The sequence below is a fragment of the Lepidochelys kempii genome, chromosome 11, assembly GCF_965140285.1.
Source record: "Lepidochelys kempii isolate rLepKem1 chromosome 11, rLepKem1.hap1, whole genome shotgun sequence".
Lineage (NCBI taxonomy): Eukaryota > Metazoa > Chordata > Testudines > Cheloniidae > Lepidochelys > Lepidochelys kempii.
The window spans coordinates 16807129-16833321 of NC_136390.1; the positions used below are offsets into that span (position 1 = coordinate 16807129).

The 26193-nt window shown below is 37.9% G+C and overlaps 1 protein-coding gene across 3 annotated transcripts in view; it reads right to left on the reverse strand.

Moving 5' to 3' along the window:
* Window positions 1-310: 310 nt before the first annotated feature.
* Window positions 311-26193, reverse strand: part of ACTR3 (actin related protein 3) — a 53523-nt gene continuing 27640 nt past the window's right edge. Inside the window, exons 1-12 of one of the 3 annotated variants that reach the window (XM_073305262.2) lie at window positions 24771-24824; window positions 18205-18283; window positions 17789-17913; window positions 17204-17314; window positions 15233-15328; window positions 13213-13320; window positions 9073-9216; window positions 7909-8082; window positions 6469-6561; window positions 5483-5608; window positions 4033-4116; window positions 311-3618 (exon numbers count right to left, since the gene is read on the reverse strand). In XM_073305262.2, the coding sequence (XP_073161363.1) occupies window positions 3523-3618; window positions 4033-4116; window positions 5483-5608; window positions 6469-6561; window positions 7909-8082; window positions 9073-9216; window positions 13213-13320; window positions 15233-15328; window positions 17204-17275 (993 nt within the window). In that variant the 5' untranslated portion in view covers window positions 17276-17314; window positions 17789-17913; window positions 18205-18283; window positions 24771-24824 and the 3' untranslated portion in view covers window positions 311-3522. Of the gene's footprint in view, window positions 3619-4032; window positions 4117-5482; window positions 5609-6468; window positions 6562-7908; window positions 8083-9072; window positions 9217-13212; window positions 13321-15232; window positions 15329-17203; window positions 17315-17788; window positions 17914-18204; window positions 18284-24770; window positions 24827-26193 lie in introns of those variants that run through there. The other 2 variants (XM_073305260.2, XM_073305261.2) reach the window with 2 other exon arrangements.

Consider the following 26193-nt stretch of genomic DNA (forward strand, 5'->3'; position numbering starts at 1 on the left):
CTGATTTATATTTTAAGTTCAGTTTGTTTCGTATGTATTTAGACAGACAATACTGTACATAGGTTGTTTCTATTTACCCTCTTGTGTAAACCAAAATGATGCAAACATTGACACCAAAACACTAATGAATTGGCTGTTAATATAGTGTGTTGAAACAGGTTGCAGACCTTATGAAATGCTGCTCTGGTGTGTCATGTACAGGCTGCAGGTTGGGCCCCCTACATTACACCACTTGTTAGCCTCTTCCTTTTCTCAGGGGGAGGGATTTCTGCTATTTTTCAATGCAGAGGTGTTAAGAAATAGATATTAATTTAAGCAACAGTAGTTTATTTCCTGAACCCAATTCAGGCAGCATATCCATCTTAACAGTATTCTGTTATTGGCTGGATGGGTTTCAGGTAAAGTATCATCCTTGTTTGCAAAATACAGTAAAATAAAGCCTCAAAAGCTACAGGCACAACTGAACTTCACTTTTCCGCCAGACAACAGCACAACTATAGCTGTACATACAGCTTTACCTTCAAGACTAGACTGACTGAAGTGTGCAACTTGCTATTTCCCTGCTGCTGCAGTAGAGAATGCAATTCTAGAACACTTGGCACTCATATGTAGGGCCCTACCAAAATTCACATAAGAACGGCCACACTGGGTCAGACCAAAGGTCCATCTAGCCCAGTATCTGGTCTTCCAACAGTGGCCAATGCCAGATGCCCCAGAGGGAATGAACAGAAGAGGTAATCATCAAGTTGTCCATCCCCCTATCACCCAATTCCAGCTTCTGGCAGAGACTAGGGACACTATCCCTGCCCATCCTGGCTAATAGCCATTGATGGACCTATCCTCCATGAATTTATCTATTTATGAATTCACAGTCCATTATGGTCAATTTCATGGTCGTAGGATTTTAAAATTGTAAATTTCCTGATTTCAGATATTTAAATCTGAAATTTCATTGTTTTGTAATTGTAAGGGTCCTGACCCAAAATGAGTTTGGGGTCACAAGGTTATTGTAGAGGGGGTTGCGGTATTGCTACCCTTACTTCTGTGCTGCTGCTGGCGACGGCCCTGTCATCAGAGATGGGCAGCTGGAGAGCAGCAGCTGCTGGCCAGGAGCCCAGCTTTGAAGGCAGAGCCACCACCAGCAGCAATGCAGAAGTAAGGGTGGCATGGTATGGTATTGCTACTCTTACTTCTGCATTGCTGCTGACAGGGCGCTGCCTTCAGAGCTGGGCGCCTGGCCAACAGCCACAGCCATCTGGCTGCCCAGCTCTGAAGGCAGCACAGAAGTGGCAATATCATGGAATCATAGAATATCAGGGTTGGAAGAGACCTCAGGAGGTCATCTAGTCCAACCCCCTGCTCAAAGCAGGGCCAATCCCCAATTAAATCATCCCAGCCAGGGCTTTGTCAAGCCTGACCTTAAAACTGTGACCCCTCCCGCAAAATAACCTTTCAACTCCCTTTTGGGTCAGGACCCACAGTTAGAGAAATGCTGGTCTCCCCCCATGAAGTCTGTATAGTATAGGGTAAGAGCACACAAAAGACCACATTTCATGGGGAGAGACCAGATTTCACCGTCCATGACGCATTTTTCACGGCTATGAATTTGGTAAAGCCTACTCATAGGGCACTTTACTTCTTGAAAGTGCTGCAGAACATTAATCCTTATAATATACATGAGATGTATAATCCATAATTTTATAGATTGACAGAGTAGTTAAGAGACTTTCCCAAGGACAAACACTGAGTTAATGTAAGAGCTTGGAATAGAACTCAAACTTCCATCTCCAAGTACTATGCTCCAGCCACTAAGTCTACCTTAGAAGCCAAGTGCAATGTTTTTGCACTGATATTAACCAACAAACAAAGCACAATGAAATTATAGCAGTTGTCAGGAGAGAATAGGAATCGCACCTAGAGTTTTATTTAAAAAGATAAAGATAAATTTATATCATGATTGTTTAACAGTTTCTTATTTTGCTTCAAGGTTCTGTTTATTTTTAGCTTCTGCACAAAAAATGTCTTAGTAATAGTTGTAAAAATGCCTTTCCATATTTATCCTCGTTTTCTGGAAAGAATGGTCTCATTTGTCATACTCTCTCTTCTCTTTCAAGTGACTGAAAGATATCACATCTAGACGTTCATCTCTTTCCTCTACCCTTGATTTCTAGTGTCTCCATTTTTCATTTCAGTTGGGGGGAAAACTCAAGTAAAATATCTCCCTCTTGTGGTCTTCTGTGTAAACTGGTTTAACTAAGTTTGTGAGTCCAGCAGAAAATCTCCGGCTGCACATTCTTTAGAAAGATTTCCCTGTATTTTCTGTGTTCAAACATTAACAGCAATTGCAGATGATCACATTAAATACATCCAACTTCTTTCTAGAAACTATAAAAAAAACTTGCGCTTCACTTTACTTTTGCACATAAGCTATGAAAATTGAAAAAAAGGCAATGCTGTCCCCTGCAAACCACCACAGGAACTAAAATGAAAAAAAAAAATTTAGTAATAAGCTATGGAGATGAATAAAACCAAATACTGAGATGTATAGACTGATTAATTTAGATGATGCCATACAAATTTCAGTTCTAAAAATTTCACTTTAGTTTGAGCAATGCACATAGCGATCTCTATCTTGCAAACCAACTGAGGAGTGTATGAAGACTTCGTGCAATGTGATCAACAAAGCCTCACACAAATATAAAAAGAAATGGTGTGCCTTTATTGGAATGGTGTTAGGCTTTAAAAATATACCACTTCTGATAATCAGATTATTTGTTTTTTAATTAGAAATGACACTACGGAACTGCAATACTGGTCCAACAGTCTTGTCTTTACTTTTGTTTTTTTAAGCAAGAAATAGAATGAAAATGCACCGAGTAATCAGAAAGCACTAGCAGGCATCGGTTAACCCAAGATACTAGCTTCTTCGTTCCAAAAGCACTTGCAAAGTTGGAACCGAGGGCTTAGACTGGTCATAATTTGCAATAACTAGAGTCACATGAGTAAGTTTCATGTGCCCTATATATATATTTTTTTAAATTTACCATTAAGGTGGTCACTGGTATTTTTTCCTCAAATATTACAGTTTTTCTTTAATTGATATTTTTCCTCAAAGTATAAAAAAGTATGAAATATAAACAAGTTCTTGCGTTGTACACATGTAAGAGTACAATTGAAGCATTAGAGAGCTGACTATCTACACACCGTCAAATCCCATCAAATCTTGGATAATTCCTTAATATACAAAATATCAGGGCACAGAAAGAACTAAAACCCACTTCTTTGTTTTGTTACGCACAGGTTCAAATATTCAATCTAAAGAAAAACACTTAATTATTTTGGCTTTCCACTATATCCGCATATTGAGACACTTATTAAAATATTCCTGTTTAATTGTGTTTGGGCTTTTTCTTATTGTCAAGTCATGTTTGTTATCTTCAATAGCCGCCATCCAGACAAACAAGTAATCAGAAAGACCCTCTTTCCCCCCCTTCCCTAGCCCTGACCCCTCTGAGGTCAGTTTTAAGACATGACTCCAAACACTGGGTTGTGACGACAGATGCTAGGACCAATCTCTTCATAATCTTTTTTGGTGTGGCATACTTGGTAGAACTCGGGCTGGAAAAGAGGAAAACAAAAAGTCAGATGCTCTGCTTGCATTTCAACTATACGTAAATCTCAATAATAACTGGGAAAACAAAGGTTTATTGAATTTGGAAACTCTGTACTTCGTTCTGAATTACTGCTAAACAAATCCATACAACAGACCTCACATTTGGCCATAAAGCCAAATATAGTATTCGATAAGAATACTCATTCAGAATCGTGTAACTATTATAAACAGATACATTTCATGACACTTGGTTGTCATTTGCTCCTTTAAATCTCTAAAGTCTTCATTGGACTCAAAGGTGTTTATATGCGCCTCCCCAAACACATCAATAGGAGTTATGAATGTGCATCAAGGACAGAATAGGATTCCAAAGTGTACCTAGAATGACTGAACCATGTTAAGTTTTATAACCAACTTACTGTGGAAGCCAGCATTGATCCTCCAAACCAAACTGCATATCTTTGCATATGATGAGTAATGACTTGTACATCAATAGGTTTGGGCTACAAAGGAAAACAAAATGAATACAATTAAAACTTGCTATTACTAGTAACACTCAAGAGTGTGTACGTTTTTCTTTACAGATCTAAGTTTAGTGCTCATAATTAAATCATTTCTTAAACACAGCATGTATATTTGCACTACGCTATATTTACACAACTACCACACACCTACTATTCTCCCAAATAAAAACTATTTTTAAAAAGTTAATTTTTAAAATTTCATGTGGTGATTCCACCTACATAAACACAATAAAAACCATGAAATTCCTATCTCAGACGTGTGTCATCACTTCGCAATCTACAACCATAGCTTTCTTTTTCTAAATTGGATCACCTACAAAGCAACATCTTCCTCTCTACATTCACACAAAACAGAAATTGTAACACCAAACTTAGAGTGGTTAGAAATGGATGTTTCCTGACTGTCTGGAGTATTGGTGTTGCAGGCAACAGTGTGTATGATGTAGTTTGATAATGATGGGTATATTTGGGTGTGTCGTGTGTGTTGGGTGTGAGTGCATGAAGTTGACTGAAATTTAGCGAGTGTGGTAGGTAACCTGAAGAAATAAGATGTGTGTGAGGGAAAGATTTATTGGAGGGAAGCGAGGTGCTGTGGTTCTGCGAGTGTTTCAAGCAATCACTGCAGATAAGTTTCATCATTTTGAAAGGTTATTGTTTGCAACTACTAATAGTGTTATTTAAGGTGATGCAATAAGGAAGTCTGATGTGTTTTGATTTTTCAGTAATTGATTTACTGTTGGGGAGAACAAAGGGCCTAGGTAGGTGGTCTGGGATGGAGTCCTGTATCGGTGCTGAGGCAGCCGTGATTGAATGGATGCACTAGGACATTAAAAGCAACAGTGCCATGGGGACATAGGACCTGCAAGATGGGAGGGTCCCAGATCTTGGTCTGCAGCCCAAGTCCTAACATCTACTCTGCAGTTAAACAGCCTCCCGTTAGCCCGAGCCCCAGAAGCCCAAGTCAGCTGGCATCGGCCAGCCGCGGGTGTCTAATTGCAGTGTAGACATACTCAGAGATTTCTACAGCTCATGAGTGCAGCAAGGGATGGGCAGCCCAGCTGTGAAGCAAGGGAAGCAGCACCATAGCGCTCTATTACACAATACTTGTGTTGAGATTATTCTCAGGAGCCCATTACAGTATATTAATCCTTGTTAAAATAATCTAGAAAATCTTTATATAAAAGAAGAATCAACTTTAGTTCAAAATGACAATACAAACAGAAGAGTGTCATTGCAGTAATTTCTTGTTACTTAAGACCTAGAATTTTCAGTAAAAAAAAGCATAATAAAAGAGATATACATGAGTCATGAACGTTAGTTTAATGTATTGGCTAAGGAAACAAACCTTCAGTCTGCCACCACTCAGTTCCTCACTGAGTTTCAGTCGGGCATCAACAGTTCTTTTCAAATCTCGTTGTAAACGGCGACCAAAGTCCCTGAACATGGTCGAACCTCCAGAGAGGACAATATTCTATAATGAATATGCATATACATTAGAAATAGGTCATTAAGTAATTTTAAGACCATCAAAAGTTAGATATTAGTCTTTGACGTAAGAGTGAAGACAGATGCTGATTATTATAATTATATTAAGGGTGCTTCCTGTTTACAAGGACTCAGACCTAAATTTTTGACTGATTAGTGATTTCAGGGGCCTCCATTTTTGGGTACTCTATAGGAGAGACGTTACCGGGGATTGATTTTTCAGAACTTGGATACTTGGCATGACTGAATATCAGACCTCTTCAGGGTTTCAATGTGGGCACCCAATATTGAGGCATCAAGAATTACTAGTCACTTCTAAAAGTTAGCTCCTCAATATTTATTCCGCCCTGGACATGGATATTCAACCTATGGTCACCAATTTGACATGGCATTTTAAAGTTATTACACAGAATGTTCTAAATTATTTAAATTTTAAAACGTTAGATAAAGTACCACACATAATTTGGGCTGTTACTCTTAAGAAAAGTAAATTGTTTACAAAAAGGTTTAAAATTCCCTTTGATCCCTACCATCATCTTTTCTTTCCCTCAAAATTTTTCCTCATTTTTAACCCTTTTCCTTTTTTTAAACAGTACTACGGTCCCGAAACATTAAAATAGATTAAAATGTTCAAATTGCAATTCTGGTTAAAATTAAAGGGTTAGTGAAAATTTCTTCACTCTGAGTGCTCTTCTGTATGTTAGACCCAATGACAGTGCAGTTTGCTTTTAATCAAAAATCTACCACCAACTGTATAAAAAGATGACATCTATATCTAGTAAAGGACATACATGTTTGGACCCCACTGAAACAAAACTATTTTAAAATAGCTTCACTGTTACTGACCTTATACAGAGGACGTCTAACATCAATCGGACAATTCTGAATAACTTCATCTACTACTTCTGAAATGGGTTGTGTGAAGTCAGGATTAGCAAACTAAAATCAGAAGTCAAATTGGATATAAAAAACAGCAGTCATTAGGTAGCTAACATCAAGATTTTAAACCAACATACTTCAAACAATCTTGTACTTTTAATTCGAAAAAGAATCAAAGTGCAATTTGAAACAGCAGTAATTCTTTTCTGCGTTTTAGAAGCAAAACCCTTTTTCTTGACCTACTATGCGTACACAGGTTACCCAGGGGATCCCAGGAAAGTGAGAAAAGTAAGAACACAATTAAACTTGAAAGAGAAGAAAGCTCATTAGTAGTAGGGAGTCGGAGTACTTGAGATCAACATGTAATAGAAAGAGAGAAAGGAAAATTCAAGATTAATCCCAGACACGTCCTTAATTGAAAAAACAGTGTTAGTACATGCAGGAGTAATAGGAAGGATGTTCTGAGGGTTTTCCCCCCCTTCCCCCTCTCCCGCACATTCACAAATGGAAAACGGTCAAGTCAAATGCTGCACAGTTTATACCAAACAGAAGAGGGGAGAAAATAAATGAAGCAAGCCACCTTATTGCACTACATGTGCAACCATTAACTAATACTGGAAACAGAAACCTGAGTATTTTAATGGCCACTTAATAATAATCTTAATTATAATGGCCACTTAATCACTTAAAAAGAAAAAAGTGATTAGATTTTTTTCCCCCATTTTGCCAATTGTTCTCTTGTACTGCTTTTGTAACTTTAACGATTCTTTTGCAACAGTTCAAAGACCTCCCACCCTTCTCAGATGCTCGGTACTGAAGCACACAGTTTAACTCAGAATGAGGAAGTGGCCATGACAACAGAAAGAAAGAGAAAGAAGAACGAACGAACTGAGGAAGAAATAGAGTTATTCCTATCCGCTTTTCTAAAATGACCCTGAAAACAGGACTAGTGGCACAGAATCGGAAGTGAGGGGGAAAATTTTTAATTAAATTAAAATTGGTATTTTAAATGACTGGACAGAACCATGCACGACCACGGGGGGGGGGGGGGGGGGGGGAGTAGGGGGGGAAGAGGAGGAGGAGGAGGAGGAGGAGGAGAAGAAGAAGAAGAAGAAGAAGAGAGGACCAATAACCCATATTAGCAATACAATTCTTTAAAACATTCTAGGGTTGTACTGTTTGTGTCTGCTCAAGTGCTTTAATTTGTATACTGAAAGGTTACCCAATAGCAAGAAGTAAAACTCACTCGCTTTTTACAGCAGCATTTATCTACTTTAAAATATAAACAGAGAGGCAAGTTTTCACATCTTTCAAATGCATTTAGATTTTAGTGTACCAATTTTAAACTGCTGTTCTACAGCTTGAATTGAAAAAATCTGAAGACCATTATAATTCACACCAATTTACCTCAGGATGAAAGAAGATCTCCGGCCCCAGGAATCTCTCATAGCCAACATCAATGGTGAATTCTTTCTTTGAGATTGCATTGATTCCGGTATACTGTTTAATCCATTTTGTACCATCTGTGTCATACTTGTTAAATTCTTTTACTAAATCAGGGCAGACATAACTAAAGCGCTCCTGAAAAATTAAATACACACATTTGTAGAAATCTTCCCCAAAATAGTAGGAAAATGATGGTATGTACTTACAATATGGAGCTGTTTGAACCCAATTACATATAATACAAATAAGGGGCCTTTTAAAAAAAGGTCCAGGCTCTTGGGAAGAGTTGGAAGCTGGTAAGTAGCTCCATAGTAGAGTACCAAAAAAAAAAAAAAAGTTCAGCTGACACTATGTACAATTAAATAATAAACTTTGCTTCTACAAATCATTTCTATGCATCACTGGGAGCAAGTTGGTTTTGATTCCATTTTTCCCTCAAATTCTATGGTAATGAAAAAGGAGTACTAAATGTATAATGTATTTCATAGATGAACATCCTTCAGTGGATCAGGTATAACAGATTTGTACTGCAGGAAAAAAAAGACAGCTACCTATGCAGAAGAAGTCATAAGGACATAAGAAACGCCATATTGGATTAGTATCTTGACTTCAGACTGAGGCCAACGCCAGATTCGTCAGAGGGCAATTATTGAGTGATCCATTCCCTGTCGTCCAGTCCCATCTTCACAGGCTTAGGGGCAGTCAGAGCATGGGGTTGCATCCCTGACCATCTTGACTAATAGCCACTGGTGGACCTATCCTCCATGAAACTAAATAATTTATAGTTATAGTGTTGGTCTTCACAACATCCCCTGGCAACGAGTTCTACAGGTTGACTGTGCATTGTGTGAATCAAAAAACGATAAGCAATTATGGCTTTTCATTTTACAGATAGCACCAGGAGAGTTTCCAGTTAAGTATTACAATAGTTACTCTCAGGGGAAAAGATGGTTCTAGACGGACATTGGTATATTAATATTATGTTATATTTTAGGTATTTAAATATCAACATTTATAGTCTCATTTAGAAAAAGAGTATCATTAAGAAGGGAGTTATTTTTAATATGATTTTAATATAAATGTATATTGTGGTATAACTCTGCCATTCATGAATTCTCATTTTACCTTCACTGCTTTAGCGGTTTCCAAGGATTGCTCAGGAGGAATTCCTACTTCTCGCTCTCTCAGCAGTTGCTGAATGAAGTATGTTATATCTCGTCCTGCAATTGGAATATGTTTGATACAGCTGCCAATCACATAGCCTTCAGCCTGGAAGTAACATTAATTTGGAGAAGGAGAAAAAAATGCCTTTCATCAGCTTCAGAAAAAAATAGTTACTTATTGAAGCATATAGAGTGCGATTCTGAAAATGCTTAGTCACATCCTTACATGATCGGGTCTTCACTACCACAATTCAGATTTATCAGAGTTACACTTACACACACAATCCCTCTCATAATCTTGCACCCTTGATGGAGTCCTAAGGACATTCCCGTTATTCATAGCTCTTTACGCTCCATTTCTGAGGCCCTGCATTTGGTTACCATTCTTACAGGCAACAGGGACCAGACACATCCATTCTGTCAGCACTTAAACATCTTACTCTCTATTTGCTCCTTAAGTCAGAGAAAGTGAGTGCCATTGAATGATGGGAGGCATTCTCTCATCCACTACTGTTCAATAGCACTCAAGAGTTGTAGGCACTTAAGTATGCAAGAGTTTACAATCTATACGGGCAAAAGAGATGAGAGGAGGAGACCAGCAAAGTCCAGCAAAGTGATCAAAATGGCATTTAGCACATCACATTGGTCCATCATTTTTATCATTTTTCATTCAGCAAGTGGAGTACCCCAGGGGTCGGTCCTGGGGCCGGTTTTGTTCAACATCTCTATTAATGATCTGGATGATGGGATAGATTGTACCCTCAGCAAGTCTGAAGATTACACTAAGATGGGGGGAGAGGTAGATATGCTGGAGGGCTGGGATAGGGTCCAGAGTGAAGACGACAAATTGGAGGATTGGGCCAAAATAAATCTGATGAGGTTCAACAAGGACAAGTGCAGAGTCCTGCACTGAGGACGGAAGAATCCCATGTACCACTACAGCCTGGGGACCAACTGGCTAAGCAGCAGTTCTCATAGAATCATAGAATATCAGGGTTGGAAGGGACCCCAGAAGGTCATCTAGTCCAACCCCCTGCTCGAAGCAGGACCAATTCCCAGTTAAATCATCCCAGCCAGGGCTTTGTCAAGCCTGACCTTAAAAACCTCTAAGGAAGGAGATTCTACCACCTCCCTAGGTAACGCATTCCAGTGTTTCACCACCCTCTTAGTGAAAAAGTTTTTCCTAATATCCAATCTAAACCTCCCCCACTGCAACTTGAGACCATTACTCCTCGTTCTGTCATCTGCTACCATTGAGAACAGTCTAGAGCCATCCTCTTTGGAACCCCCTTTCAGGTAGTTGAAAGCAGCTATCAAATCCCCCCTCATTCTTCTCTTCTGCAGGCTAAACAATCCCAGCTCCCTCAGCCTCTCCTCATAACTCATGCATTTTTCTGCAGAAAAGGACCTGGGGATTACAGTGGATAGAGAAGCTGGCTATGAGTTAGCAGTGTGCCCTTGTTGCCAAAAAGGCTAACGGCATATTGGGCTGCATTAGTAGGAGCACTGCCAGCAGATCAAGGGAAGTGATTTTTCCCCTCTATTCTGCAGTGGTGAGGCCACATCTGGAGTATTGCGTCCAGTTTTGGGCCCCCCACTACAGAAAGGATGTGGACAAATTGGAGAAAGTCCAGGGGAGGGCAACAAAAATGATTGGGGACTAGGGCACATGTCTTACGAGGAGAGGCTGAGGGAACTGGGCTTGTTTAGTCTGCAGAAGGGAAGAGTGAGGGGGGATTTGAAAGCAGGCTTCAACTACCTGAAGAGGGGGGGGTTCCAAAGAGGATGAAGCTCGGCTGTTCTCAGTGGTGGCAGATGACAGAACAAGGAGCAATGGTCTCAAGTTGCAGTGGGGGTGGTCTCGGTTGGATATTAAGAAACACTATTTCACTAGGAGGGTGGTGAAGCATGGGAATAGGTTACCTAGGGAGGTGGTAGAATCTCCATCCTTAGAGGTTTTTAAGGCCTGACTTGACAAAGCCCTGGCTGGAATGATTTAGTTGGTGTTGGTCCTGCTTTGAGCAGGGGGTTGGACAAGATGTCCTCCTGAGGTCTCTTCCAACCCTAATCTTCTATGATTCCACCCTCCCTATCCTCACCTGTCATAAAGAAGGATAGGGGAGGCAGGTGTTTAATTCTATCGTAAGTGATAGGATATTGGTGTTCATGTGGATTAACTTGTAAATTGCATATGTTTTAACAGGAGATTAGGTTCCTCAACCTTTAAAAAAGAAGATCAAACCAGAAGACTAAATTATTCTATTATCAGATATACTGTTTGTACAGCATATGCAGTACTCTTTACAGTATTTAAAATATTTGAAATGTCTTAACTATTTCAAGTTCTGCATGATCTCTGAAATTTTAATAATGAGCTAAAACATTTTGTAAGTAGCAAACCCATACTTAAAATGTGTATTTTTAACTAAAAATGATCAAAATGAATATTTACATGTATGTCTGTCTCATTGCGGAGACTACATTTTCATCTATCAATTCCTTTTCATCTACTTACATTTTTAGTACTTCATCTATTGCATTACATTAGAGTATAGATGGGCATTTGACCCGTCCAAAAATAATTAGTTAACTGACTGGTCAAATAAATGTGAAAACTGTCAAATACTTTAAAGCACTAATTTCTTAGAACAGTAACCAAAAAAAAGAGTAAGACTTTATGGTCGCCAATAGGCTTAGCCTAAGATAGATACTTATGCCTAATTACACACATAAAAAGTACTTTTAACTAAGTTATTTCAACTCAGAGAATTGTGAAACAATGAAATGAAGTTCTAAAGAAAAGTGAAAGAATTACAGAAGTGAGTGATCAAGACAGTTCAGTAGGCTAACAGATGGCACCCTCATGCACCCAAAAACGTAGCTGCTGCCTACATCAGGGCAATTTTGACGGAATATTTGACAAGAGTCAAGTATATGGTCAGCTGACCAGTCAATTGGCTGGTCCAAGCCTACATCCTGGGTATTTGCTTTAGTATGCTAAAGGTTGAAAAATGCTGGAAATAAGAAACTCCTTTGTAAATATATCGTCCCCTAACTGTCCAAGTGATACCAAAAAAAATTACGTACAACCTGTTCATCTATTTAAGTTAAAATATTAAGAAAGTTCTGCTGTCTTTTAATAGCCATTTAAAACCGATTAAGCATAATAAAAATAACCTAACTTACCATTACAAGAGTTGAAATTTCAGTAATCTAATAAGCCTTAGCAGAAAAACACCATCTCTAATAAGAGTCTAATCTGAAATATTTTACATAGTATTTTTCACTGAGCTGAGATGAAAAACTGTAAAGCACATTTAGATCATAACCAATGTAACTTTCCAATATAATGAATCAAGCAAATGAGCGTACTGTTAATTTACAATTAGTAAGCTCATTTACATAGTTCTTTATTTTGTAAGACTGGTCCTACAAAACACCAGATACCCATTTTCTCCTCAAAAGACAGCTATGAAAAGAGATGTATTTCCATTCATCTGGAGAAGAAAACTAGTATATACTCCAATTATAAAACTTTCAGTGTGCAATTCTGTAAATTGCATTGCATGCCTACAGCAAAAACAACACTTTGACATTTAATAAAATTATACATTAGTTATAAAATAAAATAATTATATGTTCTATTTTTAAGATCTTATAAGTCTGTTAACCAACTTTATTATTTGAGTCATGTAGGAATTTTCCTACCTGTTTGATCTTTGCTGTATGATAACTAGAATTGTAATTTTTCTGATTTAACAGTTTGGATAAGTGGAAGTTCTGACCTTAATATAGAACATTTGATGTACATGAATATTAGGGTTCTAGTTTACAGATGACAAAATTGATTCAGAGTAAGGGCCAAGTTCTGTGAGCTTCTGAGGACACTGAACTAACACTGACTTTTAATGAGGAAACGAGAGTGCTCTGCAGTTCTCAGCACCTTAGCATAGGAGGGCTGCAGGTGAGAGTTGCCAGAGGTCATTCAGTAACAGTCATGTTTTAACTACAACAAAAGCCACCCATATCAATGTTCACTTCAGCAAGGTTACAATGCGTGATATAGCATTACATTATGCGGCTTTGATATTTTGATACTTACCACAGGAATTACATGAGTAACACCATCTCCACTGTCTATAACTGTGCCAGTCAATGTCCGTTCTCCTACCTGTCTTGATGTCCAAGATGCAGCTAAGGCAAGGACAGCCTTGCAAAAGAGAAAGCAGAATTTGAACCTTAGTTTTACATTGATGCATAAAGCCTATACTGAGGTTCCTCTACAGCTGATGTTTTATACCCTTTGAATGAAGATACAAAAAAAGCCAAAGTGAGCAAAGTCTATTTAAACACAACTGAAGCAAAATAACCTAAGCCCTCAATATTTGAACACTTTTCATTTTTCCCTTACAGCACAATGGAAACAAAACAAGTACATCGTATTTTGACACTAATGTAGCATAAATTACCATGTACTGAAAAGGGAATTGAAGATGTATTGCATTCTAAACAAAAGTACTAGAATTATTAGAGTTTGGCATTTAGTTAGTTTCCTTTTATAGGCAAATACACTTATAAACTAAGGGGCAGATCTGTGGTTTTCCACCTTTTTTCATTTGTGGACCCCTAAAAAATTTCAAATGGAGGTGGTCCCAAGGGGTCCATGAACCACAGATTAAAACCACTGTTCTATGGTAACAACCATCTTTCACAGACCTCTGAGACATAGTCTGTAGACCCCTAAAACCACTAGGCTAGATCCTCTGTTGGTGTAAGCTGGCATAGTTCCACTGATTTCATTGAAGGATGCAAGTTTAAACATCAATTCTTGTTCGAACCTCCACTTAAGTGATTTACACAAGCAAGGAACATCAGATTGTATTTCTACTATCTGAAGCGTTGGAGGAAATGAACTTCAAACTGTTAGGAGACAAAATACATCATCCTCTGTATTCCTCACACACTAAAGACTTTTTTTTTTTTTTTTTTTAAATGTTCGAATTGGAGAGCAGGACACTACTGGCAGAAAATAACCATATGATAGGTGCCACTTGGAGAGGTCTACACATTTATACAAATGAATGGTAAATGCATGTTTGAATATCAAGGTCGCTGCCTGACACGGTACTAAGAAAAACATCTCTCCAAGGAAGCTTGAATGAAAGAAGTGGAACATCCACTTTATATTTTGGAGGAAGGGGATGGGTCTAGACCCGTGGATGAACAACTAATAGAAAATGTGAAGGAATCTAGATGAACCTATATGTGAGTCAGTATGATTTCTCCAATGGCAAATTAGTACCTATATATTTATTTGCATATTTGATTATACACCAGGATAGAAGAAAGAATTTGTCCAGTAGTAAAAAGCATAATCACAAAATTGAAACTGATTTCTAAAGGGAATCTGCTTAAGTGCTATTGTGTTCCATCTCCTTAAACAAATATAAACTATATCATGCTCCTAAAACAAAAATTCCTAAGGAAACAGCATCAATGCTTTCTAAAAATAAAATTTTTCACTAAAGCTCAAGTTACAAATCTCTCTCTGAATAATCTTCAGTGTAATTCACTAATTTGTGTGCATTAGTACAATTTATGGATTGGAAAGTAACAGTGGAGTGGTGGAATATCTATATAAAACAGCTTTCCCAAAACAAAAACCAACAAAAAAAAAAAGTATTGATAGTTCCTGTCCCTAATGTTTTCTAGCCACAGAACAGGCACAGCACAGAAATACAGCAATGCAAGTTCTGCAAAACAGAGATACTCCCATCCAAAGGGCTACCTCTAGACATGAAAGACAACTTTCTGTTCTTGGCCTATTGCTACTTATTATGGTGTGTTTTCTCATGTGAAACCTGGCCTTCACAAACTGAGTTGAAACCACCAGTTAATTTTACATAATATCATTTGGCTGCTAGCTGGAGTACGTATTTTTGACCACTAGACTGGATTTGAGCCAGTCACCCCATGAAAACCTCTGACCCAAATATCAAACTCCAAAACATCTTCCAACCACTAGAATTATGCACAATTTTTTCATTGGGTTTAAAGATTATTTAAATTAAAGTTGAGAAAAATCATCCTTCCTTCCCTCCACTTAACAGTTGCCTTCTCACCTGAACAGCAATGTACAGCCCTGGAACGTTGAAAGACTCGAACATTATCTCAGCAGTATATTCCCTATTTTCCGGAGTATTTAGTGGAGGTTCAGTCTGTATGACAGAAGTGATTTTTAAAATCAATTCAAATCCAATAGTTGCATTTATTCAGATTTTAAAACACACCAAGAAAAGTTTTCAGGTTGTGAGCTTAATAATTTACCCGGAGTACAAATAGCAGGCACTCACACTGTGCTTTAAAAAGCAAACTGTTTAATTTAGTAAACCTGTCAATTCCCATGAAGGCTGAAAGACTAATGCAAACTGCACCATAGGGATATACCACTCTATGTGACAATGCAGGAACACAAAGTGATGTGAAAATTAATTCTTGCCGCAATTTACCAAGATATATTGGTGTCCTCTTATCTTGGTTATTTCACTGCAACATTGTATCCATTAACAGAATATAGCACTATCATCCAAAAATAGGACTGTTGTATATTCCAACTGTTTTGATACCCCCAATTACAAAAAGGCTATTTTTTCCTCAGCAATTCATCTAACTGAACATAGATATTATGTTCTATTTTCTTCTCAAAGGCAATATCTGAAAAAGATCGTCTGTTACCATCTGAATGAATTATATTAAAGAGAGACTGGGACAGAATACATATGATGTGCTACTATAGTGAACTTGGACTTATTACAAACTATAGTTCTCTTTGTTCTTTGAAAGTATGCATTCTGAATGTTATATGAGTGAGGCATATTTAAACAAACAAACATAATATTTGTTGCTACCAGTTGCTTTTGTGTAGGCATACACTACAGTTCCAGTAGAGGAGGAATACGGACTTCAACCTGCAACCCTCATTGAAGTGCCACTGATTTCAATGAGATTCAATGTGGTTGGTTAGTGGATGCAGATTCAGGCTCTATATTCATGGAACAAACTACGGTTGTGATACTAAAGCCATTTTCTGCCTTTACCTTTTTTTTTTTATAAATAAGTAGGGGAAATTTTCAAGAAGAGTTATAAATTGGTCATGAATAAAATTTAAGCTGAAAATTAGAAGAAAGTTTCTAACCATCAGAGGAACGAGATTCTGGAACTGCCTCCTACTAAGAGGAGTGGGAACAATTGCTTAGCTGGGTTTAAAATGGAGGTTGATGAATTCATGAACAGGATGAAATAACAGAGCAGCCTGTGATAGCAGGGGACTGAACTTAATGATCCAGAAATTTCTTTCCAGTCCTATGTTTTTAACTTCTATATGTGGACATTTCTTTTTAAAAAAAAAAAAAAAAAAAGAGTCTTGTAAAAAAAGACTGAAGTTGTGGGCAACTTGACAAGTTAATTGTAACTAAATTGTGTAGCAAATTCAACTCTCAAAATCCAAGAAAAAGCTTTCAGCAACAGTTGAGGAATTAAGAAGGCTCAGAACTTGCCCCAAATCCAACCATAAAATGTCAACTACTCAAAGCTGCAAAACAAATCCCACTGAATAGACTTACAATCCATGTTTCCACAGGCTCTGTAAAAAGAACGGCAACTGAAATGAAACTTTCAGCAACTGCATACAAATGATACAGTAATTGTTCCGTTTTAATACAACTGCTATTAACACAGCGCACAGACTGCTACTGCATCACTGGAAAAATACTTACCTAAAATGTAGTTTCCATGACATCACTATTCACTTCAATGGAGAGCTGTTGCAACAGAGAAAGTTTGGGGCAATAGAAATAAAAGGAAGAACAGGAGTTTGTAGATCAGACACTCCTTTGCTTTTAAAGCTCATAAAAAATAAAGCAGCAACATATAGAGAAGCAGCCAGACCATCTTGGCTTCAGCCAATGCACATAACCTTTAACTTCCTACACAGGTGGCGCAGCTTAAAGATTTATTTACATAAAAGGATCTTTGTGTAATAAACACAAAATTCTTACATATTCTTTCATAAACAGGAAGTAATTTGTACTCACCAAAAGAAAGTAATGATCTTCTGGTTCTGCTCTTAGATATTTAAAGATAACTTGCTCCATAAACCTCTCCATCAAGTCCCAGTCTTCAACTATACCATGGCGGATAGGCCACTGTTAAAACAGATGCATCAGTATGTATTTGGAAAGTTTAAAATAAGAAGTCTTATTGATTGTAAGTGCAGGAAAAAAAATTCACTGAAAGTGGCGACAAACTACACAGTAAGAACACTGTGCTGTAAGTTCTTCCTACCGCAGAATGATTAATAATTTGAAATTCTGAAGTCTTTCTAAGTACTCATCTATGCTGGAAGATAGACAGTAAACAAATGTGCTTCACTCTCCAGTGTTACTTCAAAGAAAAAAATTAACGTACTTTTTTTCCCAAATGAAGACAAAATGTTTTGAAAGTTACCAGAACTGGTTGACTATTAAATCACATATGAATATCATTTTCTTTTAAAAAGTACATGTTAAAAATGGAAAAATAAAGAGTTCTTTACAGTTAAGGATCAATGAGAAACCATTTATTTTACAGTGGATTTTTTAGAAGTATTAAATTCATAAAGAAGAACTATCCTTTAATACCTTTGTTGCATAAGTTGGTTTTTCTATTGCTTCGTCCCCAATAAAGAAGTCTAAATCATCCACACCTTTTGTAACCCTCCTTTGTGCTTGATCAACAACTTTTGCCGATTCCTTGATTGCAATACCTTTAATAAGCAACAGATATACAAATGACATTGTAGATTGTACATCCTGAAACTTCTGTCATACTTCAAAGCTTTATATTCTGGATTAAAACATTGCCACCTGGAAATAGTTTACCATTCCTAGCTTCGGTGCAGGTACAATGAGTCTGCATAGAACACTTAAAAATCCCATTTGAAAGGCCACCTATAATGAAACACTATTAGGATTGAATAATACAACACAGTCATGAAAAACAAAATATGAACATGGTGCAATGCAAAGCATACAATGCAGGAAGAGAGGTTACTTACTTTGTGCAGTAACTGTGGTTCTTCAAGATGTGTGTCCCTCTGGGTGCTCTACTTCAGAAGCACATGCACCTCTCGAGCCCTTGATTGAAGATTTTCAGTTAGCATCCATTTGGCCCATGCCTCCTCATGCAATATAGGGGTGTGTGGGTGAGCTGTCCTCAGTTCCTTCTCTACCCAAACACCCCTAAGGAACAGTCCAAAGCAGAGGGGAAGGAGGGCGGGTAGTGGAGTATGCATAGGGGGACACACCTCAAAGAACCACAATTACTGTGCAGAATGAGTAACTTTCTTTGAGTGGTGTCCCTGTGGATGCTCCACTTGAGGTGACTTCTGAGGGACGAGGAAGGGAGGGTGTGATATAAAATGTATCGTGTAGCCTAATGCTCTGACCTATTTATCTGAAGTGACCCACCTCCAGGCATGTTGGAAGTAAGCAGGGCAGTCTCCAAAGTGCAGGGAGGTGGGCTAGTAGGAGCAGCTGTGAATACAAAAGTGCGGGAAGATTCAAATCCTTGACCAAGCCAACGAAAATGTTGCTTCGAAGATGGCTAGGTGGTCATGGAAGGCAGTTGGGCAGCCCTCTTTTTCTTAAACTTACGCCTCTTTCCAGGGCGTTTGGTGGATCTATGGGACCTGGAAAACGGAGCAGGATGCAGTCTCTAGGTAGTCTGTGACCTCCTAAACCTTTTCTTATTTGTAGGTGTATATGTGCCCAGGGATTGAAAAGTAGCCCTAGAATTTGTTAGAGTGTTCAAGAACTCATCTGTGGTTTATAAGAACAGCTTGCAACTGTTGAAGAGGAGCTCCTCCCTGGTGTTCTGTACTTCTCTTGGAAACCCCAAGAAATGACCATGATGCCTTGTGCATAACCACCGTCATAAAGATGCAACTGGTAGCAGTGTATGAAGCATCAAAGGATGTTTGAAGAGTGGTTATGGCCACCAACCGCCTTTCTGAGATGGACTGGAATTGCTCCCTATGATCTTGTGGGAGATGCTCAATAAAAGCTGTGAACCGGTTATAATTTGCAAAATTATATGTGGGCATGACTGCCAAATAATCACAATCCTGAACTGGAGGAATGCTGAAGAATAAGCCCTTGGCCCAAAGATATCCAGCCTTTTCTGGTCTGTGTCATATGGAGTAGACTTACTGAAATACTGACTACCCTGCTCATTTACCACATCCACCACCAGAGAATTAGGTGTGGGAGGTGGGAAAACAAAAAGACAATAATACTTTTCATCTTCCTGTTTACATGTGGGCAGAATAATGTCAGGTGTCTGCCATGGAAGTATAGCTGGATCCAGGAGTACCTCATTGATGGGTAACTATTCTGGGGGTGTTGCTGACTGCAGGATAACCATCAGTTTTTGCTGTGAATTCTTGACACCTCTGAGAGGAATCTGAAAAGTGTCAGTCACTCTCTGAGATCATGAAATTACTGGAAAAAAAATCATCAGCTGTGGATGGTGGCAGAACCATAACCATCTTGTCCAGAAGTGAGGATGAAGTAGGAATTTGAGAGGTGGCCTCCTTATCTGCCCTAGCCTCCTGCTCCTCAAATATTTCCTCCTGTCTGGGGCTGGCTGGGGAGGAGAGGGCTATACAACTCTGGCCTCCCTATGAGACGGTACCAGTGGTCTGGTAAATTGTCGCCGATAAGCAGCCCGGGGGGGGGCGCGGCGGCCTCACTGGAGAATCCTGTGGTACTGGAGGACGGTAGTCCAGAGATCAGAGTCTTGGTACCAAGAGACCCTCAGTACCCATGAGGAGCAGAGACTCTGGTTAATCTGTTATCAAGAGGTCCTTAGTATATCTGAACTCCTGCGGTACTAAATAGGAGATCAGTACTGAAGCAGCAGCTAAGGCCATGGTTGCCGAAGCTGATCATGGGCTCTTATTATACAATTATTAGAAATATAGAAAGCCAAGGCATGCTCAAGTTGGACATACTCGGGCTCAGTCTAAGGCTGAGGCAGTGGAGAAGGAACTGAAGGTGGTTCACACCACACTCCTACATAGCTTTGGTGTCTGGCATGAGGAGGCAAAGGGTGCATACGCAGGTCGAATGGACACAGCTAACTGAAAAATCTCTGATCAAGAGCTCAAGAGATGCATGAGCGCCTGAAGTGGAGCACCCCTAGAGATACTACTCAAAGAAGAAGTTAGTATTTTAGCAGAGTCAATAAACTCGCTGTTAATTCCACCTGTTGAAGACTTGCCTCAACTGGCAATGGACTACTTTACCTCCACATTCAACTAACGACTCAGCAGCCAGAAAGACAGGAGAAAAAAGGAAACATCTGTTCAATGTGCACCCACATTCAAAAAAAAAGCAGAGAAGATACTAAAAATGTATAAAGAATGGGATAAAGATATTTTCAACACCATGCCATTATATAAATGGATGTTTCGTTCTGATTGAACTCGAAGTTTAGTTTTAGACACCTCATCATCAAGACATTAACAGACCAAGAAGGGATTCAAAAATGCAATTAAAGTCTGGGGAGAAAAGATTTCCACAAAGAGAGAGATAGGAATATTAAGATTCTTTATCTTTTAGAGAGGGGACATGAGGGAGATATACAAAATAATGAATACTATTGAAAAGATCGGTCAAGTATTCTTCTTTACCTTCTATCACAACACAAGAATGAAAGTTAGGAAGACACTTTCCCTTATAGCACCTTCTTTATTTATTATGGGGGTTTTGCACACTGAAGCTTGAGGTACTGGCCAATATCAAAAACAGGATACTCGGTAGATGGATCATTGGCCTGATCCAGTAAGGGTACCATGCACCTGACCTTCGCCTCCAATCTTTTGCAGCTTGATTTGGCTAGTTGGGTTAGCGAGTGCCTGGTAAATTTTTCAACCCTGCAGATCACCTTTAAAATTAAACCCTCTCCTGAAGTCAGGTGTCATATACACTTCCATATGTAAGTCAAAAGGTGTTCAATTATTGGTCAATACCTAGACCTGTGAAGGTATTGACAAATAATAGTGAAGGATGCTGAAGCAACGTGTGAAAAATCCTAATCCAACCACTTGGGGATAGTGACTTTTGCTAATGAACAGAGGATCTTAACTGAGCACTTGCTCGTCATAAAAATCCTAAGCATTTACTACTGAATCCTACTTTGCTCCTCAGAGCAGTGAAAGAAGACAAATCAATTATCAACAGAGACAGCAAGAACCATAGAAGAGCCAAGACTGAAACTAAGAGTGAGACAGAAAGAGATGAATGGTATTATACATTTATAAATTATAGTAGCTTACTCATAGATGGTAAGGGGTACAGGGAGAAAAGCACCCAATAGGAGTAGAACTGAGCAAATAATTCATTTTCTGTTCTGTGGCTGAACTGGGGGGGAGGGGGGGGGGGGCGATCTCTAAAATATTCAGTTTGTTTCAGACCCAAAACGGATTGATTGTTTTTCTTGCCAAATAAAAAAATAAAAATAAAAAAAATATCTTTCAGGTTGAATGAAAGGCTTTGAATTTTGTTTCAAGAGCAAACATTTTATTTCAAAAGTGTTACTTCCCAAAAAAAGGGGGGGGGGGGGGGGCATATTTTTTGGCAGATTTACTCTCTGAAGAAAATTTTGTCCAACTCAAATAGGAGGATGCAAGACAATCTTGTGCTACACATAAAAGGAAGAGTTGTGCCAAGCATTTTTAAGAGCTCTATTATAAAGCTCTTTGATACTTTAGGTTAAGAAGGCTCTTGCTGCCCAGCAGTGACATCTTAAAAACAGTTTTGAGACAGACACCACCACTTGCTATAAGCCTCCAGAGTTTTTCCACTTAAAGTGATTTACCATTGCTCCAACCTAAAATAGGATGACTCCATATTTCTTGTTGAATGTGAAACTAGCCTACATTTTGGGCAACATTTGAAAATAAAAAAAGAAGCAATTTACAAAAGCAGCACATTGTGACAATACAAACTGGAAATTAAATCTGAGTAGTGAAAGAACTAGGTTACCATGGTGTTCGAAGATGGGAACTTCTGCAGCAGTATCAGAGAGCAGTTGGCTTTGGTTGTTCAGCACAAGATTGAAAAGCTTTTAGAAGAAAGAGGATGTATTTGTGTCATACTGACTTTTGTGCTCAAAAACTGATGGGGCCATTTGTTTTAAATATAACAACTGGAAAAAGAAGAGAATGAGTCTTTAAAATTTGTGTTCATACAAAAAATATTTTGATATGGACACAAGAAACTAGGAGTGCTTGCTCTGGAGGGATATCAATTACTTGATATTTTGAACATATATCGCACAGTAAAAATTAAAGACAAGAAAGAAGAAGGTTTGCTGGACATTAACAAATAGCTGGGAGACAGCAAAGAAAGAAAATGAACCACTGAACTCCAACAGGGACAAAACAGTCTTCTTGGCCAATGCAGTTGGCCTAATATTTCACATTTACTTAATTTTTCTAGCAAGTTTCCTTGTGCAGTACAGATGCATATTCAGAATTAAGCAGGAAATCAATATAAAGGAACAGTGGGAGAGAAAAATATTCTTTGAGAGTGGGAGATCAGGAAAGAGAAACAACTGATCAAGAGGGAAGGAATGCTGCTCAAACTGGTTATATAGTAAGCATTTTTCCCCCCTAAAGAATCAGAGAGCAATAGCCAATATTTAAAGTCAAAAGAAAAAAAATTAAAATAGCAAAGGTGGAGTGAAAGAAGCTAAAAATATAGAAGCTTTTAAGAAAGCCTCGCTTATTTCAGTATGATTTTATGTATATGTACTGCTGAAATTTATCTAATGTTGATTACTGATTCTATTTTACCCCATTTTGGGTGGTGGATTAGTTTATTATGCAATTAGTGTAATTATTATATAATTTGGCCTAAAGGACAGATGACGAAATATTTAATTTCATCAAATGATAGTGTTGCAGACTAGGATACTTTCAAAAGCAGTCCCATTTAGACTGCAGCTATTTCCACAGTATGGTAATTTTTGTGTTTGATATACAAATAACTGAACTTATTCATGGATATTTAAAAACCATTATTTCCTCAAAGATTTAACATATATATGTGCCACTATCCTCTTTTCTTGATGACCGGTTACATAATTTCCCTGCTTATCTCTTAGGTAATTCCCATTCCAGTATTTAATGTCTAAAGCAGACCATTATGATCATGTTAGAATTACTAGCAAGGAAGAAGAGATGCATGAAGAATAAATAGAAGAAACATCTGAATATCTGGGAGTATACAAATACAAGTTTTAAATATTCTAATCCATGTAAGTAGATTTATGTCCATATTTGAAGTGAAAAGTCTATCTTTAATATTATAATGCAAAAAGAATGACAAGTGGATTATTCAGTTAAAGGCATTTGTTCAGCAACATTTTCTGTAAATCCAACATTAGCTCCTAAATACTGTTCTCAATGTCCTGTTGAGAAATAGCAATTTCCACAACACACTTAACATTAAAATTCTAAAGGGAAGTAACTGGCTAGCAGTTACTAGTTTTTGGTGAAATAGGCAGTACTGACAAGGCAACATCGAAAGTGAAGGTTTAAGGGGAAAAGCAAAACTGAGGATAGTACACTGGAGAGGATATATCAAGTAAACATAAAAAAAGCAAAAATGATCAAAAACAAAACAAAAAAAGGTGGATAGTTCAAATTAAAAACCCACATAGAAAAGAAATGGATCTATAGTACTGGAGTAAATCAGGGGAACAGTAAGAAATATTAAATGCATCAAGCTTAGTTTCCCATACAAGTATTTTGTTGCCAAAGAAGCAAGACAGCCCAAACTAGCCACAATATTTATTTTGCAACAATAATTTTTAAGCACTACTGCTTCTTATCCTGTTTCCATTTGGTACTCATTCAGTGAAATTCATTTGTGCTGATTAGTTTTTTCTACCAAGAATTGATACTTGATTGATTTGACCCAGGTGATCAATGACATAGTGCCAAATCTTTTAACCTTCTAGATGGACTTCCAAAAGGAAATTAATTGAATTCTACATTCTACTCCAGTTTGGCAACAATCACCGGGAACCCCTTCATGAAGAGGATGGAATAAAGATGTAAATTTTACACGAAAAAAGAAAGTTAAAAAAAATCAGTTTCTACAAGTACCATTTGCAAAACTTAAGTTGGGAAACTGTTAATGGAAACACTGAAAAAGTCTGGGGAAAATACATCAGGTCAAAAGAACTGAAGATATGAAAACATACCAGAAAGTTGTAAATTAGGCGGTTTTCTCCAGTTATATATGGTCACAACTTGAAATATTTACATGGTCTCTTGAAAGGTGAACCATACCTGTGCTACTGTTACTTTAAAGTCAGCCTCCTTTACCAGCCTTTCAACCTCAAAGGCTAGGTTTTGTTTTGCTTTTAAATGAAGCTTACTTTCTGCATAAATTGAGGCTATATTTTCAGGAAAATTACCTAAAGCCCAGGGACAAATGCTTACGTTCCACTTCCAGCCCTGTGCATGGTGATTCTGTATTCCTGGCCACCTTTCTAATTTTAAAAATAAACAGACCATGAACTTTAGTGCATGTGTAAACAAATGCTTACATGAAGGAATGATGAACTGTGGTTCTGTATTTCCAGCATATCCCAGTTTTGTATACCTACAAAACAAAAAGCAAACGGGTTATGTTATTAATATTCCCATCAATAGTGAGTCTAAGATACTATGTGATGATTAATGCCACTGAAATATTGGTTAAATACCTTTCTTAAGAGTAGTCTTAAAGGCACAAACTGAGACTTCCAATGGAGTTGAATCACTTAAATCAAGCCTGAAACTGACAATGTTTTTCTAAAATATCTTACTGTTTAAAGCACAACCCTAACCTTATTTATGTACTTCAGGGAAAAACATCCTCATGAAAACAGAAATATTTACAAACGCATAGCTGTGTGCATGAAAGGAATGTGCAATATTAAACCCCACCCTCCTATGAGCATCAAGAGAGAAACTACAATTTCTTAAAATTTTAACTTTTCCTTAAATTATATTTATCACTGTTGACGAATGGAGTCAGCCTTTCGCAGCAAGTTACTGTAAGTTTGCTCTTCTCTGTCCAACATTCACCAGTTCCATAAGAATATTTTTTATGAAATAAGAAAACAAGTTTTTAGGGCTATGTCTACACTACGATTTATGTGGTATAAGTTACGTCCCTTAGGGACGTGAAAAAGCTACCCCTGAGTGACAAATTACACAGAACTTTTCAGAGTCACACATGGAATATGCAGATTTTAAAATATTTTTACTTTACATAGATGAGGAAAACTATGCATCCATACTTCCCAGATTCAAGCCCTATAGTGTCTTTTGGACATTAACGTTATTCAGTGTACCATACATCACTTATATTATTGCAATATGGTGAACTTCAGATATATCAAATATCAAAATGCCTGAAAATATAATCTGATTCTACTGAGTTCGCGAAACTGTAACAAACATCTTGGCTTAAAAGCATGTAAACGATTTGCTACCACTGAAAAGTTAATTACGATATTCTTACTTTTGATGTATTGGACCAAATGATAACCACACTGTAAAATTAAGACCTAGCTGTAACACAGATGAAGTGTTTAAATTAGTAAACTAACTATGCACTACACCTAAACATTGCAGGCTATGTACCTATTTATCAATATTTAAATAAGGGTGCATCCAAATTTTCTCAGTTTCTCTATACAGTCAGATGGTTTCATTGACTATATAACAATCAGTTAAAAGTATAACACATATGCAGCAGCATACAGGCATCTCTATAGATCTGACATTTCAAATACAGGCAGTGGGGCAGTTTGATTTCTGTGTATACTTCTGAGCCTGGAGCCCAAACCCCATGAGCCCAAGTTGGCTAGCAGGGGCCAGATGCGGGTTTTTCTTTGATGTGTAGACATCTTTATTTCCAAAGGGTGTTTGGACAGTGGGTGAGCCTCACTTGTCCAAACACCAAAGTTTGTTGTAAGAAAC